The sequence below is a fragment of the Ammodytes marinus genome (genome assembly GCF_949987685.1).
Source record: "Ammodytes marinus genome assembly, chromosome: 19".
Classification (NCBI taxonomy): Eukaryota; Metazoa; Chordata; class Actinopteri; order Uranoscopiformes; family Ammodytidae; genus Ammodytes; species Ammodytes marinus.
The window spans coordinates 23654123-23679013 of record NC_137223.1 but is presented as its reverse complement, the minus strand read 5'-3'; the positions used below and the strand labels follow the sequence as shown (position 1 = coordinate 23679013).

The 24891-nt window shown below is 40.8% G+C and overlaps 1 protein-coding gene across 1 annotated transcript in view; it reads right to left on the bottom strand.

Moving 5' to 3' along the window:
* Window positions 1–24891, bottom strand: part of cad (carbamoyl-phosphate synthetase 2, aspartate transcarbamylase, and dihydroorotase) — an 80271-nt gene that overhangs the window by 50419 nt on the left and 4961 nt on the right. The window contains exons 7-25 of the mRNA XM_080047453.1: window positions 23331–23516; window positions 22497–22606; window positions 21634–21776; window positions 20952–21083; window positions 20340–20573; window positions 19656–19877; window positions 19039–19227; window positions 18552–18676; window positions 17905–18038; window positions 17427–17539; window positions 16917–17081; window positions 16458–16543; window positions 15799–16045; window positions 15326–15424; window positions 14527–14751; window positions 13158–13340; window positions 12389–12607; window positions 11408–11575; window positions 10910–11092 (exon numbers count right to left, since the gene is read on the bottom strand). Of these exons, the coding sequence (XP_079903579.1) occupies window positions 10910–11092; window positions 11408–11575; window positions 12389–12607; window positions 13158–13340; window positions 14527–14751; window positions 15326–15424; window positions 15799–16045; window positions 16458–16543; window positions 16917–17081; window positions 17427–17539; window positions 17905–18038; window positions 18552–18676; window positions 19039–19227; window positions 19656–19877; window positions 20340–20573; window positions 20952–21083; window positions 21634–21776; window positions 22497–22606; window positions 23331–23516 (3163 nt within the window). The remainder of the gene's footprint in view (window positions 1–10909; window positions 11093–11407; window positions 11576–12388; window positions 12608–13157; window positions 13341–14526; window positions 14752–15325; window positions 15425–15798; window positions 16046–16457; window positions 16544–16916; window positions 17082–17426; window positions 17540–17904; window positions 18039–18551; window positions 18677–19038; window positions 19228–19655; window positions 19878–20339; window positions 20574–20951; window positions 21084–21633; window positions 21777–22496; window positions 22607–23330; window positions 23517–24891) is intronic.

The following is a 24891-nucleotide window of genomic DNA, read 5'->3' as shown; positions in this document are numbered from 1 at the left end:
CTCGGGCTTGGCCCCCTAATAATAATAATCGCCACAAAAACAATAGGGTTCCCTGCCCCGCAGGGCTTGGGAACCGCGTTGCTGTGCAAAACGCGGTCCCAGCTCCTGCTCGGGCTTGGCCCCCTAACTAGAACTGCAAGCAGTTTTTACCGGGGGCCAAGCCTCCGACGCAACTCGTCGTCAACCGCTGCGCCGGCCGCTCACTTCACGGAATCTGTGGATGTAAAGTTTTTGACCGTGGGATGTTCGGTGTGGGAGTTGTATAGGTATCGCTGTTTACGGATGAATTTCGCGAAACTGCCACGGTGGAACGATGCAGCTCAATTCACAGAACAAGTGGATGTCAAATTTTTTAATGTGCGATGTTTGGTTGGCGAGTTATGAGCAAAAGCAGATTAAAATGGCTGCCGGAGCTAATTGCACAATGTAATGTCAATGGACATGCTAACATTCCCGCCTTTTTTCTTTGACGGAATTTTTTTTTAAACATTTTATTAAAAAGTCCCTTAAACATTACTATTTCTTGGCCATATTTTTTATATAGACTCGGGTATGCCCCTTGATGGTTTCCCGTGAGTTTTAAGAAAATTCCTTTGGCCAATTAGGAGATATAAAATTTCCTAATTTATGGCGCCCCCTTATGGCGAAATTCTCCAATTTTTTTATTGAACGCAATTAAGGGTAGCCCCAACATATGCCTAAAATTTGGACTTGATCCGACTTATGATTTTGGATTTATGAATTTTTTCGTAAAACGTAGCTAATCAACAAATATTTAAAACGCTACCGTTTCGTTATCGATGGTCGGATCAAAATTCTTTCAAAAAAATGTTTTCCGTGTGGGTTGGTAGATGTTCTGTGCAAACTTTGGTGTATATTGTCCAAAAATTATGGGAGGAGTAGCGAAAAATATGTTTTGCAGTTTTCGCGATTTTGCGAAAAATCTATAATATCGCAAATGGGCGTGGCCTATGCCAAATGATGCAGCTGACTCCAGTGAATATGTGGATATAAAGTTTTTGACTGTGGGACGTTCGGTGTGGGAGTTATGATCCCAAACGCGTTTGCCTTTGTTGTAGCGCCACCTAGTGGCCGGCATGTCTGAATTTTTTTGTATGCTGAGATTTCACGGACCTGGATCTAGTCATGCAATTGGCATGTCTGCACCCTTTACGGTTTGGGCTGTGCACGCAGTTCTAGCGGCGACAAATAATAATAATAATAATAATAATAATAATAATCGCCACAAAAACAATAGGGTTCCCTGCCCCGCAGGGCTTGGGAACCGCGTTGCTGTGCAAAACGCGGTCCCAGCTCCTGCTCGGGCTTGGCCCCCTAACTAGAACTGCAAGCAGTTTTTACCGGGGGCCAAGCCTCCGACGCAACTCGTCGTCAACCACCGCGCCGGCCGCTCACTCCACAGAACCTGTGGATGTAAAGTTTTTGACCGTGGGATGTTCGGTGCGGGAGTTGTATAGGTATCGCTGTTTACGGATGAATTTCGCGAAAGTGCCACGGTGGAACGATGCAGCTCAATTCACAGAACAAGTGGATGTCAAGTTTTTTAATGTGCGATGTGTGGTTGGCGAGTTATGAGCAAAAGCAGATTGTCAGCCTTGACAAAATGGCCGCCGGAGCTAATTGCACAATGTAATGTCAATGGACATGCTAACATTCCCGCCTTTTTTCTTTGACGGAAAAAAAAAAATGTAATTTTATTAAAAAGTCCCTTAAACATTAATATTTCTTGGCCATATTTTTTCTATAGACTCGTGTATGCCCCTTGATGGTTTACCGTGAGTTTTAAGAAAATTCCTTTGGCCAATTAGGAGATATAAAATTTCCTAATTTATGGCGCCCCCTTGTGGCGAAATTCTCCAAATTTTTTATTGAACGCAATTAAGGGTAGCCCCAACATATTTCTAAAGTTTGGACTTGATCCGACTTATGATTTTGGATTTATGAATTTCTACGTAAAACGTAGCTAATCAACAAATATTCAAAGCGCTATCGTTTCGTTATCGATGGTCGTATCCAAATTCTTTCGAAAAATTATTTTCCGTATGGGTCGGTAGATGTTCTGTGCAAACTTTGGTGTCAATTGTCCAAAAATTGTGGGAGGAGTAGCGAAAAATATGTTTTTCAGTTTTCGCGATTTTGCAAAAAATCTATAATATCGCAAATGGGCGTGGCCTATGCCAAATGATGCAGCTGACTCCAGTGCATCTGTGGATATAAAGTTTTTGACTGTGGGACGTTCGGTGTGGGAGTTATGACCCCAAACGCGTTTTCCTTCGTTGTAGCGCCACCTAGTGGCCGGCATGTCTGAATTTTTGTCGTATGCGTAGTCCGGACGGACCTGGATCTAGTCATGCAATTGGCATGTCTGCACCCTTTACGGTTTGGGCTGTGCACGCTGTTTTAGGGAGGTAAGTATAATAATAATAATAATAATAATAATCGCCACAAAAACAATAGGGTTCCCTGCCCCGCAGGGCTTGGGAACCGCGTTGCTGTGCAAAACGCGGTCCCAGCTCCTGCTCGGGCTTGGCCCCCTAATAATAATAATCGCCACAAAAACAATAGGGTTCCCTGCCCCGCAGGGCTTGGGAACCGCGTTGCTGTGCAAAACGCGGTCCCAGCTCCTGCTCGGGCTTGGCCCCCTAAATAATAATAATCCTTACAAAAACAATAGGGTTCCCTGCCCCGCAGGGCTTGGGAACCGCGTTGCTGTGCAAAACGCGGTCCCAGCTCCTGCTCGGGCTTGGCCCCCTAATAATAATCGCCACAAAAACAATAGGGTTCCCTGCCCCGCAGGGCTTGGGAACCGCGTTGCTGTGCAAAACGCGGTCCCAGCTCCTGCTCGGGCTTGGCCCCCTAATAACTAGAACTGCAAGCAGTTTTTACCGGGGGCCAAGCCTCCGACGCAACTCGTCGTCAACCGCCGCGCCGGCCGCTCACTCCGCAGAATCTGCGGATGTAAAGTTTTTGACCGTGGGATGTTCGGTGCGGGACTTGTATAGGTATCGCTGTTTACGGATGAATTTCGCGAAAGTGCCACGGTGGAACGATGCAGCTCAATTCACAGAACAAGTGGATGTCAAGTTTTTTAATGTGCGATGTGTGGTTGGCGAGTTATGAGCAAAAGCAGATTGTCAGCCTTGACAAAATGGCCGCCGGAGCTAATTGCACAATGTAATGTCAATGGACATGCTAACATTCCCGCCTTTTTTCTTTGATGGAAAAAAAAAATATCTAATTTTATTAAAAAGTCCCTTACACATTAATATTTCTTGGCCATATTTTTTATATAGACTCGTGTATGCCCCTTGATGGTTTCCCGTGAGTTTCAAGAAATTTCCTCTGGCCAATTAGGAGATATGAAATTTCATAATTTATGGCGCCCCCTTATGGCGAAAATTTCCAAATCTTTTATTGAACGCAATTAAGGGTAGCCCCAACATATGTCTAAAATTTGGACTTGATCCGACTTATGATTTTGGATTTATGAATTTTTTCGTAAAACGTAGCTAATCAACAAATATTTAAAACGCTACCGTTTCGTTATCCATGGTCGGATCAAAATTCTTTTAAGTGATTTTTTTCCGTGTGGGTCGGTAGATGTTCTGTGCAAAGTTTGGTGTCAATTGTCCAAGAAATATGGGAGGAGTAGCGAAAAATATGTTTTGCAGTTTTCGCGATTTTGCGAAAAATCTATAATATCGCAAATGGGCGTGGCCTATGCCAAATGATGCAGCTGACTCCAGTGCATCTGTGGATATAAAGTTTTTGACTGTGGGACGCTCGGTGTGGGAGTTATGACCCCAAACGCGTTTTCCTTCGTTGTAGCGCCACCTAGTGGCCGGCATGTCTGAATTTTTGTCGTATGCGTAGTCCGGACGGACCTGGATCTAGTCATGCAATTGGCATGTCTGCACCCTTTACGGTTTGGGATGTGCACGCAGTTTTAGGGAGGTACAAATAATAATAATAATAACTAGAACTGCAAGCAGTTTTGACCGGGGGCCAAGCCTCCGACGCAACTCGTCGTCAACCGCCGCGCCGGCCGCTCACTCCACGGAACCTGCGGATGTAAAGTTTTTGACCGTGGGATGTTCGGTGCGGGAGTTGTATAGGCATCGCTGTTTATGGATGAATTTCGCGAAACTGCCACGGTGGAACGATGCAGCTCAATTCACAGAACAAGCGGATGTCAAGTTTTTTAATGTGCGATGTTTGGTTGGCGAGTTATGAGCAAAAGCAGATTGTCAGCCTTGACAAAATGGCCGCCGGAGCTAATTGCACAATGTAATGTCAATGGACATGCTAACATTCCCGCCTTTTTTCTTTGACGGAAAAAAGAAAATCTAATTTTATTAAAAAGTCCCTTAAACATTAATATTTCTTGGCCATATTTTTTCTATAGACTCGTGTATGCCCCTTGATGGTTTCCCGTGAGTTTTAAGAAAATTCCTCAGGCCAATTAGGAGTTATAAAATTTCCTAATTTATGGCGCCCCCTTGTGGCGAAATTCTCCAATTTTTTTATTGAACGCAATTAAGGGTAGCCCCAACATATGTTTAAAATTTGGACTTGATCCGACTTATGATTTTGGATTTATTAATTTTTTCGTAAAACGTAGCTAATCAACAAATATTCAAAGCGCTACCGTTTCGTTATCGATGGTCGGATCAAAATTCTGTGTGATAATTTCTTTCCGTGTGGGTCGGTAGATGTTCTGTGCAAAGTCTGGTGTCAATTGTCCAAAAATTGTGGGAGGAGTAGCGAAAAATATGTTTTTCAGTTTTCGCGATTTTGCGAAAAATCTATAATATCGCAAATGGGCGTGGCCTATGCCAAATGATGCAACTGACTCCAGTGAATATGTGGATATAAAGTTTTTGACTGTGGGACGTTCGGTTTGGGAGTTATGACCCCAAACGCGTTTTCCTTCGTTGTAGCGCCACCTAGTGGCCGGCATGTCTGAATTTTGTTGTATGCGTAGTCCGGACGGACCTGGATCTAGTCATGCAATTGGCATGTCTGCACCCTTTACGGTTTGGGCTGTGCACGCAGTTTTAGGGAGGTACAAATAATAATAATAAAAAAAATCCTTACAAAAACAATAGGGTTCCCTGCCCCGCAGGGCTTGGGAACCGCGTTGCTGTGCAAAACGCGGTCCCAGCTCCTGCTCGGGCTTGGCCCCCTAATAACTAGAACTGCAAGCAGTTTTTACCGGGGGCCAAGCCTCCGACGCGACTCGTCGTCAACCGCCGCGCCGGCCGCTCACTCCACAGAATCTGCGGATGTAAAGTTTTTGACCGGTGGTTGTTCGGTGCGGGAGTTGTATAGGTATCGCTGTTTACGGATGAATTTCGCGAAAGTGCCACGGTGGAACGATGCAGCTCAATTCACAGAACAAGTGGATGTCAAGTTTTTTAATGTGCGATGTGTGGTTGGCGAGTTATGAGCAAAAGCAGATTGTCAGCTTTGACAAAATGGCCGCCGGAGCTAATTGCACAATGTAATGTCAATGGACATGCTAACATTCCCGCCTTTTTTCTTTGACGGAAAAAAAAATATCTAATTTTATTAAAAAGTCCCTTAAACATTACTATTTCTTGGCCATATTTTTCATATAGACTTGGGTATGCCCCTTGATGGTTTCCCGTGAGTTTTAAGAAAATTCCTCCGGCCAATTAGGAGATATAAAATTTCCTAATTTATGGCGCCCCCTTATGGCAAAATTCTCCAAATTTTTTATTGAACTTAATTAAGGGTAGCCCCAACATATGTCTAAAATTTGGACTTGATCCGACTTATGATTTTGGATTTATGAATTTTTTCGTAAAACGTAGCTAATCAACAAATATTTAAAATGCTACCGTTTCGTTATCGATGGTCGGATCAAAATTATTTTAAGTGATTTTTTTTCGTGTGGGTCGGTAGATGTTCTGTGCAAAGTTTGGTGTCAATTGTCCAAAAATTATGGGAGAAGTAGCGAAAAATATGTTTTGCAGTTTTCGCGATTTTGCGAAAAATCTATAATATCGCAAATGGGCGTGGCCTATGCCAAATGATGCAGCTGACTCCAGTGAATATGTGGATATAAAGTTTTTGACTGTGGGACGTTCGGTGTGGGAGTTATGACCCCAAACGCGTTTTCCTTCGTTGTAGCGCCACCTAGTGGCCGGCATGTCTGAATTTTTTTGTATGCGTACACGGCCCGGACCTGGATCTAGTCATGCAATTGGCATGTCTGCGCCCTTTACGGTTTGGGCTGTGCACGCAGTTTTAGATGACTACAAATAATAATAATAATAATAATCGCCACAAAAACAATAGGGTTCCCTGCCCCGCAGGGCTTGGGAACCGCGTTGCTGTGCAAAACGCGGTCCCAGCTCCTGCTCGGGCTTGGCCCCCTAACTAGAACTGCAAGCAGTTTTTACCGGGGGCCAAGCCTCCGACGCAACTCGTCGTCAACCGCCGCGCCGGCCGCTCACTCCGCAGAATCTGCGGATGTAAAGTTTTTGACCGTGGGATGTTCGGTGCGGGAGTTGTATAGGTATCGCTGTTTACGGATGAATTTGGCAAAACTGCCACGGTGGAACGATGCAGCTCAATTCACAGAACAAGTGGATGTCAAGTGTTTGACCGTGGGATGTTCGGTGCGGGAGTTGTATAGGTATCGCTGTTTATGGATGAATTTCACAAAACTGCCACGGTGGAACGATGCAGCTCAATTCACAGAACAAGTGGATGTCAAGTTTTTTAATGTGCGATGTTTGGTTGGCGAGTTATGAGCAAAAGCAGATTAAAATGGCTGCCGGAGCTAATTGCACAATGTAATGTCAATGGACATGCTAACATTCCCGCCTTTTTTCTTTGACGGAATTTTTTTTTAAACATTTTATTAAAAAGTCCCTTAAACATTACTATTTCTTGGCCATATTTTTTATATAGACTCGTGTATGCCCCTTGATGCTTTCCCGTGAGTTTTAAGAAATTTCCTCTGGCCAATTAGGAGATATGAAATTTCCTAATTTATGGCGCCCCCTTATGGCGAAAATGTCCAATTTTTTTATTGAACGCAATTAAGGGTAGCCCCAACATATGTCTAAAATTTGGACTTGATCCGACTTATGATTTTGGATTTATGAATTTCTACGTAAAACGTAGCTAATCACTAAATATTCAAAGCGCTACCGTTTCGTTATCGATGGTCGGATCAAAATTCTTTCAAAAAAATCTTTTCCGTGTGGGTCGGTAGATGTTCTGTGCAAAGTTTGGTGTCAATTGTCCAAGAAATATGGGAGGAGTAGCGAAAAATATGTTTTGCAGTTTTCGCGATTTTGCGAAAAATCTATAATATCGCAAATGGGCGTGGCCTATGCCAAATGATGCACCTGACTCCAGTGAATCTGTGGATATAAAGTTTTTGACGGTGGGACGTTCGGTGTGGGAGTTATGACCCAAAAAGCGTTTTCCTTCGTTGTAGCGCCACCTAGTGGCCGGCATGTCTGAATTTTTGTCGTATGCGTAGTCCGGACGGACCTGGATCTAGTCATGCAATTGGCATGTCTGCACCCTTTACGGTTTGGGCTGTGCACGCAGTTTTAGGGAGGTAAGTATAATAATAATAATAATAATAATAATCGCCACAAAAACAATAGGGTTCCCTGCCCCGCAGGGCTTGGGAACCGCGTTGCTGTGCAAAACGCGGTCCCAGCTCCTGCTCGGGCTTGGCCCCCTAATAATCGCCACTAAAACAATAGGGTTCCCAGCCCCGCAGGGCTTGGGAACCGCGTTGCTGTGCAAAACGCGGTCCCAGCTCCTGCTCGGGCTTGGCCCCCTAATAATAATAATCGCCACAAAAACAATAGGGTTCCCTGCCCCGCAGGGCTTGGGAACCGCGTTGCTGTGCAAAACGCGGTCCCAGCTCCTGCTCGGGCTTGGCCCCCTAATAATCGCCACAAAAACAATAGGGTTCCCTGCCCCGCAGGGCTTGGGAACCGCGTTGCTGTGCAAAACGCGGTCCCAGCCTGCTCGGGCTTGGCCCCCTAATTAACAGGGGTTGTAGACAGGGTTGCCCATTATCGCCGTTATTATTTACGATTGCAATTGAGCCTTTAGCAATTGCAATAAGACATCACTCACTGATCTCAGGCATATGTACAGGTCTAGTCGAACACCGTCTGGCTCTTTATGCTGATGATGTCATTATTTTTCTAAAAAAATTGGATATATCTGTTCCAGCGCTTATGGACCTTATTAAAAGATTTGGCAATATATCAGGTTACAAAATTAACACCTCCAAATCCTCCATTTTATTGTGTAATTTGAATGATAGGAATAACCCTCCGACTAGCGTAAGTCAATTCAACTCAGTCAACAGTTTCACATACTTAGGTATTCAAATCACTCACAAAATTGAAGAAATTGTTCAAGCCAATTACAATCCTGTTATTGCATCTACTTGTGAATCACTTGAAAAATGGTCAACACTTCCAATCTCCCTCTTAGGTAGAATTAATATATTGAAGATGAGTATTCTGCCCAAACTATTGTACCTTTTCCAAAATATCCCTTTGCCGCCTCCTTCAGACTTCTTTCCTAGATTCAAGAAACTTTTTTGCAATTTTATTTGGAAAAATAGACGCCCCAGACTTCGTTTGTCCCTTATGTACCTACCGTATGACAGGGGAGGGCTCCAATGCCCCAATCTATTATGGTATTACTGGGCTACTCAAATAAGAACTATGAAGTATTATTATTACACGGAAAACTCGCCAGTATGGAAAGATATTGAATCCGGCTCTGAAAAGATTCCATTACCTGCATATATATATTCGGATACTTTTAAAAACCTTAAAAAGAAGACAACAAATCCAATAGTTAAGAACATGATTGTGGTATGGTATGATGTAAATAAATACCACAAGGAAACTTCTGTTCTTTCCAGGTTTAGTCCAATTTGGGGTAATAACCATTTTGTACCAGGAAGAGCTGATGGTGGGTTCAAGTTATGGGCTGATAAAGGAATAAAACAAATGAAGGATATTTATAATCCGAATGACGGTCATTTTAAAACGTTTGAGGACCTAGTAAGTATGTATAACATTCCCAAAAAACACTTCTTTAAATATTTACAACTAAAAAGTTTTATTAGATCCTATCAGAACCAATCCATTACCATCCCAACTTTATCTATACTGGAGAATAATCTAATTAAAAATCCCTTTGAGAAAAAAATTATTTCAGCTATTTATAATCTTTTGAGTGACAATTCACCTGAATCATCAGATTCTAAACTAAATTCATGGGAAGGTGATCTACAAAGGGAAATTACCAATGAAGAGTGGATTGTTGCATGTAAGAATGCTCAGTCTCAAACTGCCAATACAAGGTTAAAATTGCTGCAATACAACTGGTTAATGAGAGTATATATTACACCAGAAAAACTAAATAAATTTAATCCCAATATTCCAGATTTGTGCACAAGATGTGGGGACGACAAGGGAACACTTATTCATTGTATATGGAAGTGCCCGAAAATAATTGAATTCTGGAATGAAGTTGGAAAGATAATTCAGGACATTCTATCAATCCAAATAATAATAGAACCTAAACTTTTTATTCTAGGCATCTATCCAAAGAAACATAATATAAGTAGTGGAAAACAGAATTTTGTAAACATTTGCCTATTACAGGCCAAAAGATTGATCGCATTAACATGGAAAAGCAATGGGAGACCAAGTATTAGACAGTGGTTCAAAGAAATGTCATTATGTCTGCCTCTAGAAAAAATTACTTATACACTCAGGGACAAACAAGAGAAGTTTAAAGTAATATGGGGCCCATTCATTAATTACATCAGGGACAAGGATCTCTCTCAGATGCTCGATGTGGAGGAGGGATAAGTACAACTTCTGCTTTTGAGGTTATGTAGTACCCGCAGAGGATAATAGGGAATGCATTGCAATGTACCTACTTTTTTTTTCTTTTTTCTTTATTTTCATTTGAATGTCCTTTTTAAAATGTAATATTTCTGTTTACTTATTATTTATCTAAGCATTTATATATGGGTGTATGTGTACACTTACATACTTTCTCTCATAATGTAATATGTCGGTATCCATGTATGCGTATATATATATATATTATTTTATATATGTATTTTTATTTTTACTTTATATTGTACTATTTTATTTTATTTTATTAAGTCTGTTTTTGGTGTTTTTTCTTTTCTTTTGTCAAAAAAATTAAAACTCAATAAATACATTTTTCAAAAAAAAAAAAAAAACATGCATCATTTCACCTCCAGCTGGATCAGCTAAACACACATCTGACCAATAAACCAACATCCAGGCTCTGAGAAATCCCTTATTTAAAAAAAAAGGTGGAGTCAGCGATTCTGGAGAACGCTTGCTGTCAAAAAAAGTCTAAATCAGTGAATATCTCCTCATGATCCGCTACCTGTCTGTACTATGTGTGCGCTGATAACGGGTATGTAAACAAAGGGATGCCCACTGACGCTAGCAACATACCCGTTAAGAGAGCCTAGGCTTGTATATAAACACTAAATAATTTTTCTGTATGTACATGTAGCGCTCTTACGGAAATATTCACACATTTTGACGAAAGTGATTTTGACAAACAAGCATTCTCCAGAATCGCTGACACCACCTGTAAAGATCGATTATTGTTGATTATAATACATGGGCCTTGTTACTCACACACGTCCTGCATGTACCTTATAGCTGCCACGATAAAATAAGTACACAAAGCTATTTAAAAAAAGGTGTAGCAATAAAGCCAACACAAACGCATAAAAAGAGATTCTTATTGCTGCTACGTGTACCTTATAGCTGTTAGCATCATGTACCTTATAGCTGTTAGCATCATGTACCTTATAGCTGCCTATGGAGAGCAGGATGTTCTTCTTGGGGATCTTGAAGCCGGTGGAGAGCATGGCCTTGAGATACGCCTCGTAGCGGTTCTCCCCGAAACAGGCCACCTCCCCCGTGCTGGTCATCTCCACCCCCAACACCACGTCAGCTCCGGCCAGACGAGAGAAGGAGAACTGGGGCACCTGCAGGAGGACACAGGGGGGGGGTGTGTGGTTAGATCCAGAATAGTGAAGTAAAAAAAGGCAATTTTCTGTATTAGTGACACTTTTTTTCCCAAAACACTGAACCGAAAATCTCAACTTCTAAAGCACTTTCTTACTTTCGGGAGCAATTCAGTGTCTTGCTCAGGGACACTTGGACATGTGGCGGGGAGACCAGGGATCGAACCACCGACCCTGTGGTTGAGGATCGACCCTCAGTCCCAACCCACTTCGCCTCACCTGTAGTGTCTCCCTTCAACAAGTAAAAGAAAAACAAAAAAGAATTGTCTCCGTTACCTTGACTCCCACAATGCCCTTCCCCCTCATCAGACCGATAGGCTCCACCTCCTCCCCGACGATGGCCCGCGTTGCCAGGGCAACCATGTCCACGCCGAGCGTCTTGGAGGTGAACGGGAACGAGCGAGACACCCGGACGTTACACTCTATCACCTTCAGCTGGTCGTCCTGGTGACAGAAGGCATGACGTCATCGTTATCAGTTATGAATAGGAAAACATCAGGTGACTGTTAGTAGTATTGTGGTAAAATAAGGCAGCAAGAAAGCATTACATCATTGTTAGTAACAGTAGATAGTAGATACACCCAGCAGTAACTTCTGGGTGTATCATATCACTTCTGTAACTTTCTTGATCATTCATTTAATTGAATTTTTTTTTTTATGTATTTTTTTGGCATTTTTATGCTTTATTGATAGTGTAGAGACAGAGTTGAAAAGGGGCAGAGAGGGGAGTGACATGCAGGAATGACCGCGGGCTGGAATCGAACCCGGGTCCGCTGCTGGCCGAGGCCCATGGGGGGGACGCCCTACCAACTGAGCTAAGGGCGCCCCCTCATTGAAACTTTTATATTGTTTTGTGTTGTGTGTACGTGTCACCATCAATGGTCTATCTATGTGTATCTTTGTATAGTTGTTTTCTAATGTCACTTCAAAACTGATAAAAAAAAAAAAAAAAAAAATATGTTTAAAAAAAAATCCCAGCATGACTTTTACCTAATATCCACTTTTTGAAAATCAAAGAACACATGCATATATAAAAATAAATAAAAAATAAATTGAATTAAATAAAGTATCCCAGAATGTCTGTTACCTTGGCTATCAGCTGCAGGTGGAAATTTGTTAGGAGACATTTATTTATGTGTATGCTCTTATTATTTTTTTGTTTTAACATCACTTCAAAACCGATAAAAAATAAAAAAATAAAAATAATAATAATTAAATTCAAATAAATAAATAAAATAATCCCAGAATGTCTGTTACCTTGGCTATGAGCTGCAGGTTAAAGGGCCCGGTGACTTGCAGCTCCTGCCCGATAGCGTGTACGATCATCTTGATTCTCTCCATGGTCTTCTGGTTCAGGTCCTGCGGCGGTGTCACCAGTGTGGCGTCACCAGAGTGAACACCGGCGTTCTCCACGTGCTCAGACACAGCGATAGCCATCACCACTCCGTCACAGGCCACCGCGTCTACGTCTATCTCCTGGAAAACATGGTAAAAAAATATGTTAAGAGACAAGTTGAGCCCTTTACATACACTAGGGTTGGGCAGGAATACGTTCATTTTAGTATGCGTTCCAATTCCCATACTATCTACTATTTAGTATGGTAGAAAAAAAAGATTTAGGATGTCCCGATTCTTGTGGGCAGATTCAGTCTGGTTAGAAATACCCGGATGTCTACTACATCAGGCCGAGATTTCTAGTGTTGAAAACAGCATGCTATTTGTGCAATTCTGATCCACAATCCAATGCGCACCGGAAGTGACATCACATCGACGGAGCCTCCATACGAAAACAAACGGGGACGCGACGGATATAATAATATGATGAAGTAAATAAATAAAAGTATGTCCCGAGTGTAAGCCTACTGCATCCTAACTAGATTATTTGTATGATCAGATGTAGTATGTTTTTGCCCAAAGGTGATACCATGTAGAATTTGGGGAAGGTTTAAGGGTATAAAAAAATTGCACAGACCACAGGAAGAATTTGATTTTTTTTTTAAACTAACCATGTTATTTTGCCCTTTACCTTGGCCTCCTGAATGAACTTGGAGATGACCACAGGATGCTCCTTGGACACGGCCACGGCACTAGAGAGGTATTTCTCCAGGTCGCTGTCTGTGTACGCCACGTTCATCGCCGCTCCGGAAAGCACGTAGGACGGACGGATCAGACACGGGTAGCCCACCGTCTCACAGAACTTCATAGCGTGCTGAGGGGGAAAGAGAAATGGATGTTAGATGAGCGTATTTAAGGATTATTTACAAAAATGTGGGTCTAAATGTTAAATACAATATGCGGAATAAGACTGCAAACAATATATATTAAAAAAAACGTAACCTATATGTTATACCTTAAACATTTTAGGCATTATTGTTTTAGTTTTTGAGACATTTAACATATTATGGTGGAGCAAAAAAAAAAGAAATGGGAAATAAATGTGACGACTTTATTTACATAACTTTTCCTCCTACATTTAAATTACAGTATTTAACAGGAATGTTAAAATACGCGTTCGTTTAATGGAAATATGGAAGGCAAAAATAAAGAATGAAATGGAGAAAAGTTTCCAAGTTATCAGAGGAGGTTTAATGAACTGATATCACAGGACAGGGTAATGCAGCCTCTCTGGACAGGAAAAGTCAAAAAAGTGAAGTCTCTTCTCTACAGCAAGGCTTTTTAACATCCCTAAACAAAAGACAATGATTGGTTTTTATTGCTGTCGTCTGGTTTCGGGGGTCATCTTCTTGCACATCTCCGGACGTCCTCTGCTGAATTTTACTGACTGGCTTAAGCTTCCCAGCCTGATAGAGTGTTTACAATTTGTTTGAGCAGCAAGGCCTTGGTCTTAGCAGGCCTCAGGAATGTTGCTTATCAATGGGAGAATCAAGTTAGGTTTTATAGCTGTTTCACCTCTTTGTTTCCACAGCACAGAGAAATGTTGAGTGAGAACATTTATTAAAGTCAAATGTGTAGAATATATAAATTGTTTAAATGATTATACAATGGTTAAATACAAATTAATGAGGGGGGTATATGCATCATTAAAATTAGAACTAAAAATCCTTACATATTCCAGAAAAAGACAGCAAACATTACAATACAAAACCATACAATACAAAACCATAGCCCTCAAAAAGGTCGATATATAGAACCTTTTTATTCTCTCTCTCATTTCAATGGATTCCTTTAAGAAATAATCTGCAGTTCAAACTCTAAATACAACACCAAATTCACAGGAAAGCAATTATTTCTTTTGCCTTTTTTTGGTTGCAATCAAAACTATCTATCTATCTATCCATCTATCCATCTATCCATCTATCCATCCATCCATCCATCCATCCATCCATCCATCCATCCATCCATCCATCCATCCTCTTGTGAGCAGTGTGTTGTACCTCGTTGTCAGAGAGCTCCTTCCACAGCGGCTGGCTGATCCCGATGGTGTCCAACATTCTGGAGAACTTGAACCTGTTCTCGGCGCAGTCTATGAACTCCGGTGACGTGCCCAGGATCCTGCACTGCTGTCTGTGCAGGGACATGGCTATGTTGTTGGGCAGCTGGCCTCCCATACACAGGATGATCCCCTCTGGATTCTCCCGCTCGTAGATATCCATCACCACCTGGACAATATGGACAAGAATTTATGTAAAGGAAGCAAGGAGAAGCCTCTTTCAGTTGTTATGCTCCACATATCTGGAACAAACTCCCAGAAAACGTGAGGTCTGCTGCAACTCTCAGCTCTTTTAAAAATCTGAAGACTTTTCCTTTTTAACCTGTCATTTTTATTTTATTTAAATGTTTTATTTCTATTCATATTTTTCATTCGCTTTTTTAATATCTATTCTATACTTGATGTATTTTAATCTTGATGTATTTCATGCCCCTGTAAAGCTCTTTGAATGGCCTTGTGTCTGAATTGTGCTATAGAAATAAACTTGTCTTGCCTAAAAAAATTGTTACTAGTACAGATTTTATTGAGCTTATATAATGTGCGTCTTGATTAATCTTTATGGCTGTAGTTTGTAAAGGATAGAATAATACAATAAGATGCATTTCTTTTTTCAAGTTATGCTGAATGTATCCAGTGTAAAGCGATCATAAAGTGTTTCCTGAACTAATTCTATGCAGTTGAAAACATCATCTTAGCAACACACCATCTTTTAAGTTATGAATTAGCAGAAAACCAAATCTTACCTCGAAGGAGATCTCATCAAAGTAGAGTCGGTCACACATGTCGTAGTCGGTGCTCACTGTCTCTGGGTTGTAGTTCACCATGATGGTCTTATAACCCATCTGCAATACATGAGAGTAATTATTGTATAACTTATCTTACTTAAAATGTTTTGTCTGAAGTATTTGTGCGTCCATTGTGCTTAAAATCGTATGTGTTTGTGTCTTATTGCGCATTAAAAAAAAAGATTGCAATCTCAATGTTGTGTCTTATTGTACTCAAAAAAATAAAGATTGCAACCTCAATGAGTTAAAATAAAAGATTGTATAAGCTGGCCACTGAATTTCCCAGTTCAAACAACATCTCTGTCAGCTAGACAATGATTCAATTGATCCATGTAATAAATGATCAATCGGACATGTAAAACTGACATGTTAGGCCAACGTAATAACAATACATTAAAAAAACCAGCCCTATGTCATCATATAGTACTAACCTTCCTGAGTTCAGTGATGCAGCCCACAGCGCACCAGTCAAACTCCACGCTGCTGCCGATGCGGTAGACGCCGGAGCCGATGACCATGACGTGCTGCTCTGTGAAGGCGAGGTCGTTCTCTGTGCCGTGGTAGGTCAGGTACAGGTAGTTAGTGAAGGCCGGCCACTCAGCGGCCACCGTGTCTATCTGCTTCACCACGGGAACTATGGACCAATCGTGACGGAGCTTTCTCACCACCAGCTCCGTGCTGTAGGAGGGGAAAAAAAGGAATTCATTGATAAATGAGATGATGAGAGAATGATATCATACAACAGGCCTCACTGTTCCATTTTGTTTTTATTTTATTCTTATGTTAAATCGAAAACCTGCAAATAAGTAATTATTCTTGTCATGACTTTGGTCCTGTTTGTCTTGTTTTGTCCTAACTTTAACTTTTAGCATTTACCTTACTGTCTACGTAAGCATTAGCACTTTGTATTTATTGTATTGTAATTTTTATCCTGTGTCCTTCCACTGCTGCAGGGCTGTTGCAACTAACCACTTTCTCCTACGGGGGATATATAAACTTGTGTTTTAGCTAAATTTAAAAATAGCTAATTTTAAATTTAGCTATTTCAATCAACCTGAAATAGGGATCCTAGTGTGCCCTTCCCTCTCACCTCTGAACAGCCTGTGCTATCTGCTTGTCTGAGAAGCCCAGCTGTTTGGCCTTCCTCATCACCTCTGGAGGCATCGCAGTCTCGTCCTGTAGGGAAAAAAACAATGTAAGCAAAAAAATATTAATTATATGTCAATATTGAGATATAAATATGTGTGTGGTATATAAACATATAGTAAATAAAATGTAAGCTATATATTAGTATTATCACTAAATACCTATAGAACAACCACGGGCTGGATTCTGAACCTGGGTTAAAAAGGTAGGCATAAAAAGCATTTGTATGTACTCTGAATTTGCTATAATGGAATGAAATAAATTACTTACTCACAAATATAAATAATCAAACATAGACTCTATATCAGCGCTCCTGCAGAGCTCATGGAATGTCTCTTGTTCAATCAAATCACTCGGTCAGAACCAACTGTTGTATAATTAACTGTATTCCTATCCTCCTGACCTGGTTGTATGTCTCCAGCAGCCTCTCGTGGTCGTGGATGTTCTTCATCTTGTAGAGGAACCAGCGGTCGATCTTGGTGAGGTCATACAGCTGGTCCACTGTGTATCCGTTCCTGAACGCTGACGCAAGGACAAAGATCCGCTTATCTGTGGGTATCAGCAACTCCTGGAGAAGGGGGAGGGACAAGAGAGGAAGAGTTTGATTATATATATATATATATGTCTTAATTGAGTCTTAATTTCTATTTTCTACTTTTTCAGCTACAAACACTGTAAGAGCAGATGATCATTTAAAACATACAGTGACAGATTGTTCTACAAACAAAAAGATTGGTGAGGCTTATTTTCCTGACAGTTTTCAGTATACTGTCTGAAACTGTGTCTAACGTATTTAATCTCCTAGCCCTCCTTCCCTTCGCCTTGGCGCTTGTCAGGCCGCCATGGTAAAAATGTGCTTGTACTTAGTGTTTTTCCTGTAGAAAAAAAAAAAAAAAAAAAAAGTACAACTTACCTGTTCGGTGACGGGCTTGATGGTGTGATCAAAACCAACACAGTTCTCGTCCACCATACGCAGTGATTTCTGGAACGCTTCTTCAAAACTCCGGCCGATAGCCATCACCTCACCTGCAGAGAAACAAGTACTGGTGAAGGTCTAGTCATTACCAGGGTGATATTATAAGTTAAATATAAGACTATTTAATACCTTTTTAAAGCCACTTCAAATTCAATTGATGATCAATGTCAGGCAATACATACTGACAAAAGTGATTTTCATGACGGATGGGATAGATTTGCCTTTGCCTTATTTTTGCCTAATTCTGTTTTGTTTTAGTTTTTTATGTTAGATTTTTTTTTGTATGTTGTGATGGTGCATGTGTTTGTCTGTGTGTGTATGTCGTGAAAAAAGAAAAAATATCAGGCTTATACTAAGATCTCATCAATTAGTGGTTGGTCTTTTCAGCAGTATATCAATCCATTCTGCCTCTTACCGACGCTCTTCATGGAGCTTCCTATCTTGGTGGAGACTCTGAGGAACTTGCTCAGATCCCAGCGGGGAACCTTCACCACACAGTAATCCAGACTGGGCTCAAAGTTCGCTGTGGTCGAGTTGGTGACTGAGTTCCTACAAAGAAAAATACATTTACAGAGGTTAAATACCTGCACCACACACACACACACACACACACACACACTATAAGAAGTGTTTATCTCACACTATCTCTACAGTGTTTGCACCAGCTGTCATTTGCGCAATGATTCTAAGTTGATCACACGCAAAACACCCACCAACCAATCCTGCAATTAAAGGTGCTCAGAGGAACTTTAAGTTTTTGTTAATTCTAGCGGCCCTCTTTGGACAAAAGCAGTAGTGTTTTTACTACGCCAGCTGTTGTTCCTGGGTGAGCGTATACCCATGACGAAGGCATTAAGAAAAACCATATAAAAATAGCATTCTTTGCACTGATGGTTTCACTTGCTGTTACATGTAATGTATGATCATCAGAGGAAAAATTAGACTGTTTCAGAAATATTTAGAAGTTACTGTAAGCATTTAGTAAATCAGACCCAAAGTGTTTTGCTGCTATTGTAATTCATTTACACATCATCTGATATAACACTAAACCTGGAGACTTACTTGAGTAGTGGCAGTGGGATGCCCAGGCCCAGTTTAGCAGCTACGTAGGCCAGAGGGTAACCTGTCGCCTTACTGGCTAACGCAGAGCTCCGGGACAGACGGGCATTCACCTCTATGATGTAGTACTGAAAAAAACATCAACATAATAATCCGCTTTGACACAATCTCTTTAATTATTTAAACAACATATAGAATATTCTGAACATTAAAACACTTGTATGATAACATAAACATAATAGAATTAATAAATAATTTTTTTTTTTGATAAGGCCCCTGATCTTCGTAGGCCCTGGGACTTCAGCCCAGGTAAGCCCGTACATTAAGGCGGTCTTGGTTGTCAGTAGTTTGTAGAATAAAACCAATATATTCATTCTACTCAAACATATGCCTATAAATAGTAAAACGAGAGACACAGAACAGTTGGAGTGTTCTCTTCATTTTTTTCCAGATCTGTATACGTATATATAACATCATTCCCTGTATGTACCTGTTCAGACCAGGGGTTGAGCGCGTACTGGATGTTGCATTCTCCCACTATCCCCAGGTGTCTGATGACTTTGATGGCCGTGCTACGCAGCATGTTGTACTCGCGGTCGTTCAGTGTCTGACTGGGAGCCACCACGATAGACTCTCCTGTATGGATCCCCAGAGGGTCAATGTTCTCCATGTTACACACCTGGACAAGGAGAAAAAGCAATCAAGTAAAGAGTATAATGTTCATTATGACAAGAAATCTCTGCTACATAAGACAATAAATATATAACAAACAAATGAAAAACTAAATGTAACTATATATTTATTAATCCAACATTTTCATTGCCTATTGCACTTTATGCCGATTATCTTAGTTATGTTACTAGAAAATGCACTATTTTTATCTATACCAGTCATATTTTGATTAAGCAGTGACCAGTGACTGGCAACAAATGTAAATGCTTGCAGTAAAAAAAAAAATAATAATAATAAAAATAATAATAATAATGATAATAATAATAATAATAATAATAATAATAATAATAATAATAATAATAATAATAATACAAAAACAAGGAAAAATAATAAATAAATAAATAAATAATCTAAATGTATCTCTTTTTTACTCACAGTGATACAGTTGTCATAGGCGTCCCTAACGACCTCGTACTCTATCTCCTTCCATCCCTTCAGACTCTTGTCCACCAGAACCTGAGACGTGTGAGCGAAGGCCGCCGTCACCAGGGCAACCAGCTCCTCTCTGTGGTGAGCGAAGCCAGAGCCCAAACCGCCCAGAGCAAACGCTGAGCGCACCATGACGGGGTAACCGATACGCTCGGCTGCTAAGACAGCCTGGGCAGAGGGACACAGAGGCAGGAGAAAGGGCGGGGAAAACAACATAAATACTAGGTATTTTTAATTAAGAATAAAAAAATAATTATACTGTGTTGAAGAAGAAAAAATAGGTTATCATCTTAGAGGTTAGAAGAAGGATAATACAATATTACAATGGAATTGTTCATATTTACAGCATCCTACAAAGTTTATATTTTTTTAATGCAAAAATAATTTAAAAAAAGAGTAAAATACAAAAAAAAATATACAAAAATATAATATCAAATATATATTTATTTATATTTTCAATTTATTCATTGCAAAAAAAGTATATATAAAACAATACAGAAAAATATAAAATAAAAGTAAATTTTGAAGGAATGGAAGTATTGACCAATTGCCTACTTGTGTTGAGTTTAATAAAATAAATAAAGGAAGAATGAAAAAAAAAAAAAAAAAAAAAAGCATCTCCTCACTGACCTGCTCCACAGACAGCGCTGCCTCACTGGGAGCCACGTGCTCGTTGATCTCCTCCATCTTCTCCACAAACACCTTCCTGTCTTCAGTCATCTCTATGGAGGCCACGGGGGTCCCCAGCACCCGCACGCTGTACTTCTCCAGCACGCCCAGCTTGGTCAGCTCACAGCCGCAGTTCAGAGCCGTTTGACCCCCGAAGGTTAACAGCACGCCATCGGGACGCTCGTTCTTTATCACCTAAAAGGGAGAAAAAATACACACAGCCATTTATATTACATGCGAAGAGTCATTGGAAAAATTTGACTAAGTTCACAAATTGAATAAAAAAAAGTTTTACATCTTTAAAATGTTTTGCACTTCTAGGTTACTGATCAGCTTTGACACATTAAGTTAATATACACACACACACACACACACACACACACACACACTGCAACAATAAAGAACATGTTAGATTCTCCTGTTCATGTTTGTTTTATTTTTTTTAAATAACTTTTTTTATTGCACACAAATTGTAGTTTATATTTCTAGTTTTGTAATTATATGTGTAAATTTGATTGTGTACATTTTATGGTTTTTATTGCACACACACAAATACAAAGAGTTCCTCCGTACCTGTGTGACGTAGTCTGCGGTGATGGGCAGGAAGTAGACCTTGTCGGCGAGGCCTTTGGAGGTCTGGACGGTGGCGATGTTTGGGTTGATCAGAACCGTCTGGATGTTCTCCTCCTTCAGAGCTTTGATCGCCTGGGAAACAAAAAGACTATTTATCATCTAGAATAAAGAACTGATGGGCTACTGCAATGTTGATAGCAGAAACATTGGATGGTCACACAGATGTTTTTTGTACTTTAATGATGTTCATATGTCGCCTTTTCAGCATAATTACCGGCCTCCCCTAGTAGCGACTGATTTACTAAAGGTTTGTATGTGTAAAAACATGGTATAAACTTGATTTCAACCTCAAGAAAAACTAACAATGCGAACTGACAGAGGATCGCATTCAAAATCACATGTGCAAAACAGTATGTCTGCCTTAATGAATTTACATTATGGGCCGTTTCTTCCCGAGTGTGCCCAAATAGTTATTTTAGACACACACAAGTTAATAGAGCACACATATTTGTGATTTACAAAGCCTGAACATTGTTACAATTATTTGGGATCCTAGCAGATCATGCCCATAGACTCTTAATTTACCCTGCTTCCCAAAACAACTCATTTTTAATCCATTTTACATCCACATCATGATAATACCGTGACATCCCTTACTATCTAAAGAGCATTGCATACAGACCTGTGACCCCGAGTAGTCGAACTCCCCGGCCTGGCCGATGGACAGGCCTCCAGAGCCCAGGATCAGAACCTTCTTGGGCCTGATCACCTCCTCAGGTTTGGGGGACAGCGGGTAGGTCAGGTGATCCAACACTCGCTGCTTCACTGGAGGGAGAAGTACAGAAGAAATTAACACACACACACACACACACACACACACACACACACACACACACACACACACACACACACACACACACACACACACACACACACACACACACACACACACACACACACACACACACACACACACACTTTTATTTTTTACTCATATAACTATAGTGCACTTCTTTTCAAGCATAGGTACATTTTGGGATTTGGGATTTTTGGCTATTTTACAGTATAGGAGAAATACATACTAAATGGATATATATATATATATATATATATATATATATATATATATATATAAACACAAGCTTTTCATATGTTCACTCATACAATTACTTGAATGCACTTCCTCTAAACCAGTCAAGAAGAAAACAACTAAAAAGGAGCATCACAACAACATTAATATCATTGTGAGAAGGTAATACTGAACTGGCTCTCCAAGGTAAAGATTTTAGAAACATTAAGTTTTCACACATGCAGGCTATACACAAGACGTTCTTTTGTAATGAAGAACCAAAGCAATTAAGACACATTTTAATGAACAGAATCATAAATATAGAGGGAAAGGAAAAGTCTTAGCAATAAATTACGAATAAGCAAGGATAAAATTCTACCCTAATGTGTAAGGTTTCATACTGATGCTACTAAAACATATAATTTGGCCTGTGAAATTAGATTTAGCCTAATAAGGTAATGTGAAATTGTAGTTACCAGTTTTGGTGGCCTTGCCCTCCTTGTGTTCCTTCACTGTATCAAGGAAAACATCAAACAGACCGACCAGATCTGTGGGCCCGGCCATGTGCTCCGGGTGGAACTGCACACTGGAGGAAGAATGTGTCCCGAAATAATTAAGAAATTACATTATTTATTCAAAAACAAGGTAAACTTAAAGCTGGAGTCAGTGATTCTGGAGAACGCTTGTTGTCAAAATTGCCTTTTTGTCAAAATCAGTGAATATATCCTCACAATCCGCTACCTGTCCGTACTTTGTGTGCGCTGAATTTTTTTATCGTGTTAATACGCAGCCTAGGATCTGTAAACGGGCATGTTGCTAGCTACGGTGGGCCCCCTTTGCTGACATACCCTTTGTTTACAGTGCCTAGGCTGTGTACTAAAACCATTTTATTTTTCAGGGCACACACTGTACACAGACAGGTAGCGGATCGTGAGGAGATTCTGACAAAAAGTGATTTTGACAAAGAGCATTCTCCAAAATCACTGAAACGTCCTTTAATTCTTGTCATTTCCCTGAGGCTGTTACCTCAGAATCAGAAAAAAAGATTTATTGCCAAGCAGGGTTTTTACACCAACAAGGAATTTGTCTTGGTGAATAAGGTGAATAAAGTGAGACATAGACAAACAAACACTCAGTGCGTTTACATGCAGACTCATAATCGGGTAAATAAACGAATAAGACTTCAACAGGACAAGCGAAGTCGGATAAGAACACCTAGATAACTCGTTCATAGTCGGCATTCTACCTGCACAAGTCCTGTTGAAGTCGTATTTGTTTATTTACCCGATTATGACATGTCATATATTTACCTGAAGAGTGGTTTGGTGTTGTGTACGATGCCCTCGTTGGTGTGGTCGTTAGCGTTAGTGAACAGGACGTCCCAGTCTTTAGGCAGAGTGTCGGGGTCCACAGCAAACCCGTGGTTCTGACTGGTGATGAAACAGCGGTCTGTTCCTTTATGGATGCACGGCTGGTTGTGGCCACGGTTACCGTATCTAGGAGACAGAGAAAATGTAGGTTAGATGGGGGGTGCAAGAATGAACACAAACTGAAAGTTCCTCGGAGCACCTTTAAAATGGCGGCCTGACAAAAGCCATGTAAAGTTAAGCAAATGTAACCAGGAGAACAGTGAAACAGGCAATTTTACTGTCAATCAAAGTGTTCAAAATCCCTATAATTTCAAGGATTTTAGAGTGGATGACATAGGTCCAAGTCGATGCCTGTCCCAGACCCACATTTAGATGTAGCGTTAACTCAAGGTGAACAAAAAACTGGGACTGCCACCTTTGTAAATAGGCCGAAGTTTATTTTATGGGGAAGTAGTTTTTGTGAGATGATCTGGTTTGTTTCACAAAACGTAAAACAGGCATTCTTTTCTAAATTATTTAACGTAATTGACTTATTTGTTTTTCTTCAATAAACCTTTGTTTTTCTCTATAACTGAACCTGCCCATCACACACACACACACACACACACACACACACACACACACACACACACACACACACACACACACACACACACACACACACACACACACACACACACACACACACACACACACACACACACACACACACACACACACACACACACACACACACACACACACACACACACACACACACACACACACACACACACACACACACACACACACACACACACACACACACACTCTGCACCACCACAAGTAAATTCTCAAGCTGTGGGAAACACTGACATGTATTATTGGGCTCCACTGTAAACTGTGTGTCCACTGAATGTTACTGAAATCCCGTCTGTTGAGATGTCAGCCACATTCCAGCGTATGCAGAATTTGAAACATTACAGTGACCTTGACAGTGTAATTTTCCCATCGGTTTGAGTCTCAGGGGGGGGGGAAGCAAACCCTCCCTAACCTAACATATGTGGCAGTGAGGAGTGTAGTGTGTGTGTGTGTGTGTGTGTGCAGGGCTGTGTCTTGCGTGCCGACTTGTTTGTTTAGTCTTTTTCATAACAAGAGAGACGGTCGTTCCAACAGCTAACAGCTCATACAGGAGACTGCTGAGAACAGCACAAATCTGCAGTTCACATCACAACTCTCCCAAAGAAAGTGTGTGTGTGTGTGTGTGTGTGTGTGTGTGTGTGTGTGTGTGTGTGTGTGTGTGTGTGTGTGTGTGTGTGTGTGTGTGTGTGTGTGTGTGTGTGTGTGTGTGTGTGTGTGTGTGTGTGTGTGTGTGTGTGTGTGTGTGTGTGTGTGTGTGTGTGTGTGTGTGTGTGTGTGTGTGTGTGTGTGTGTGAGTGTGTGTGAGTGTGTGTGTGTTCTAGAGAGGGTAAAAAAGGGTTTAGAAGAGGTTCCCCTCACTCAGGTCACTGAGGACACATTT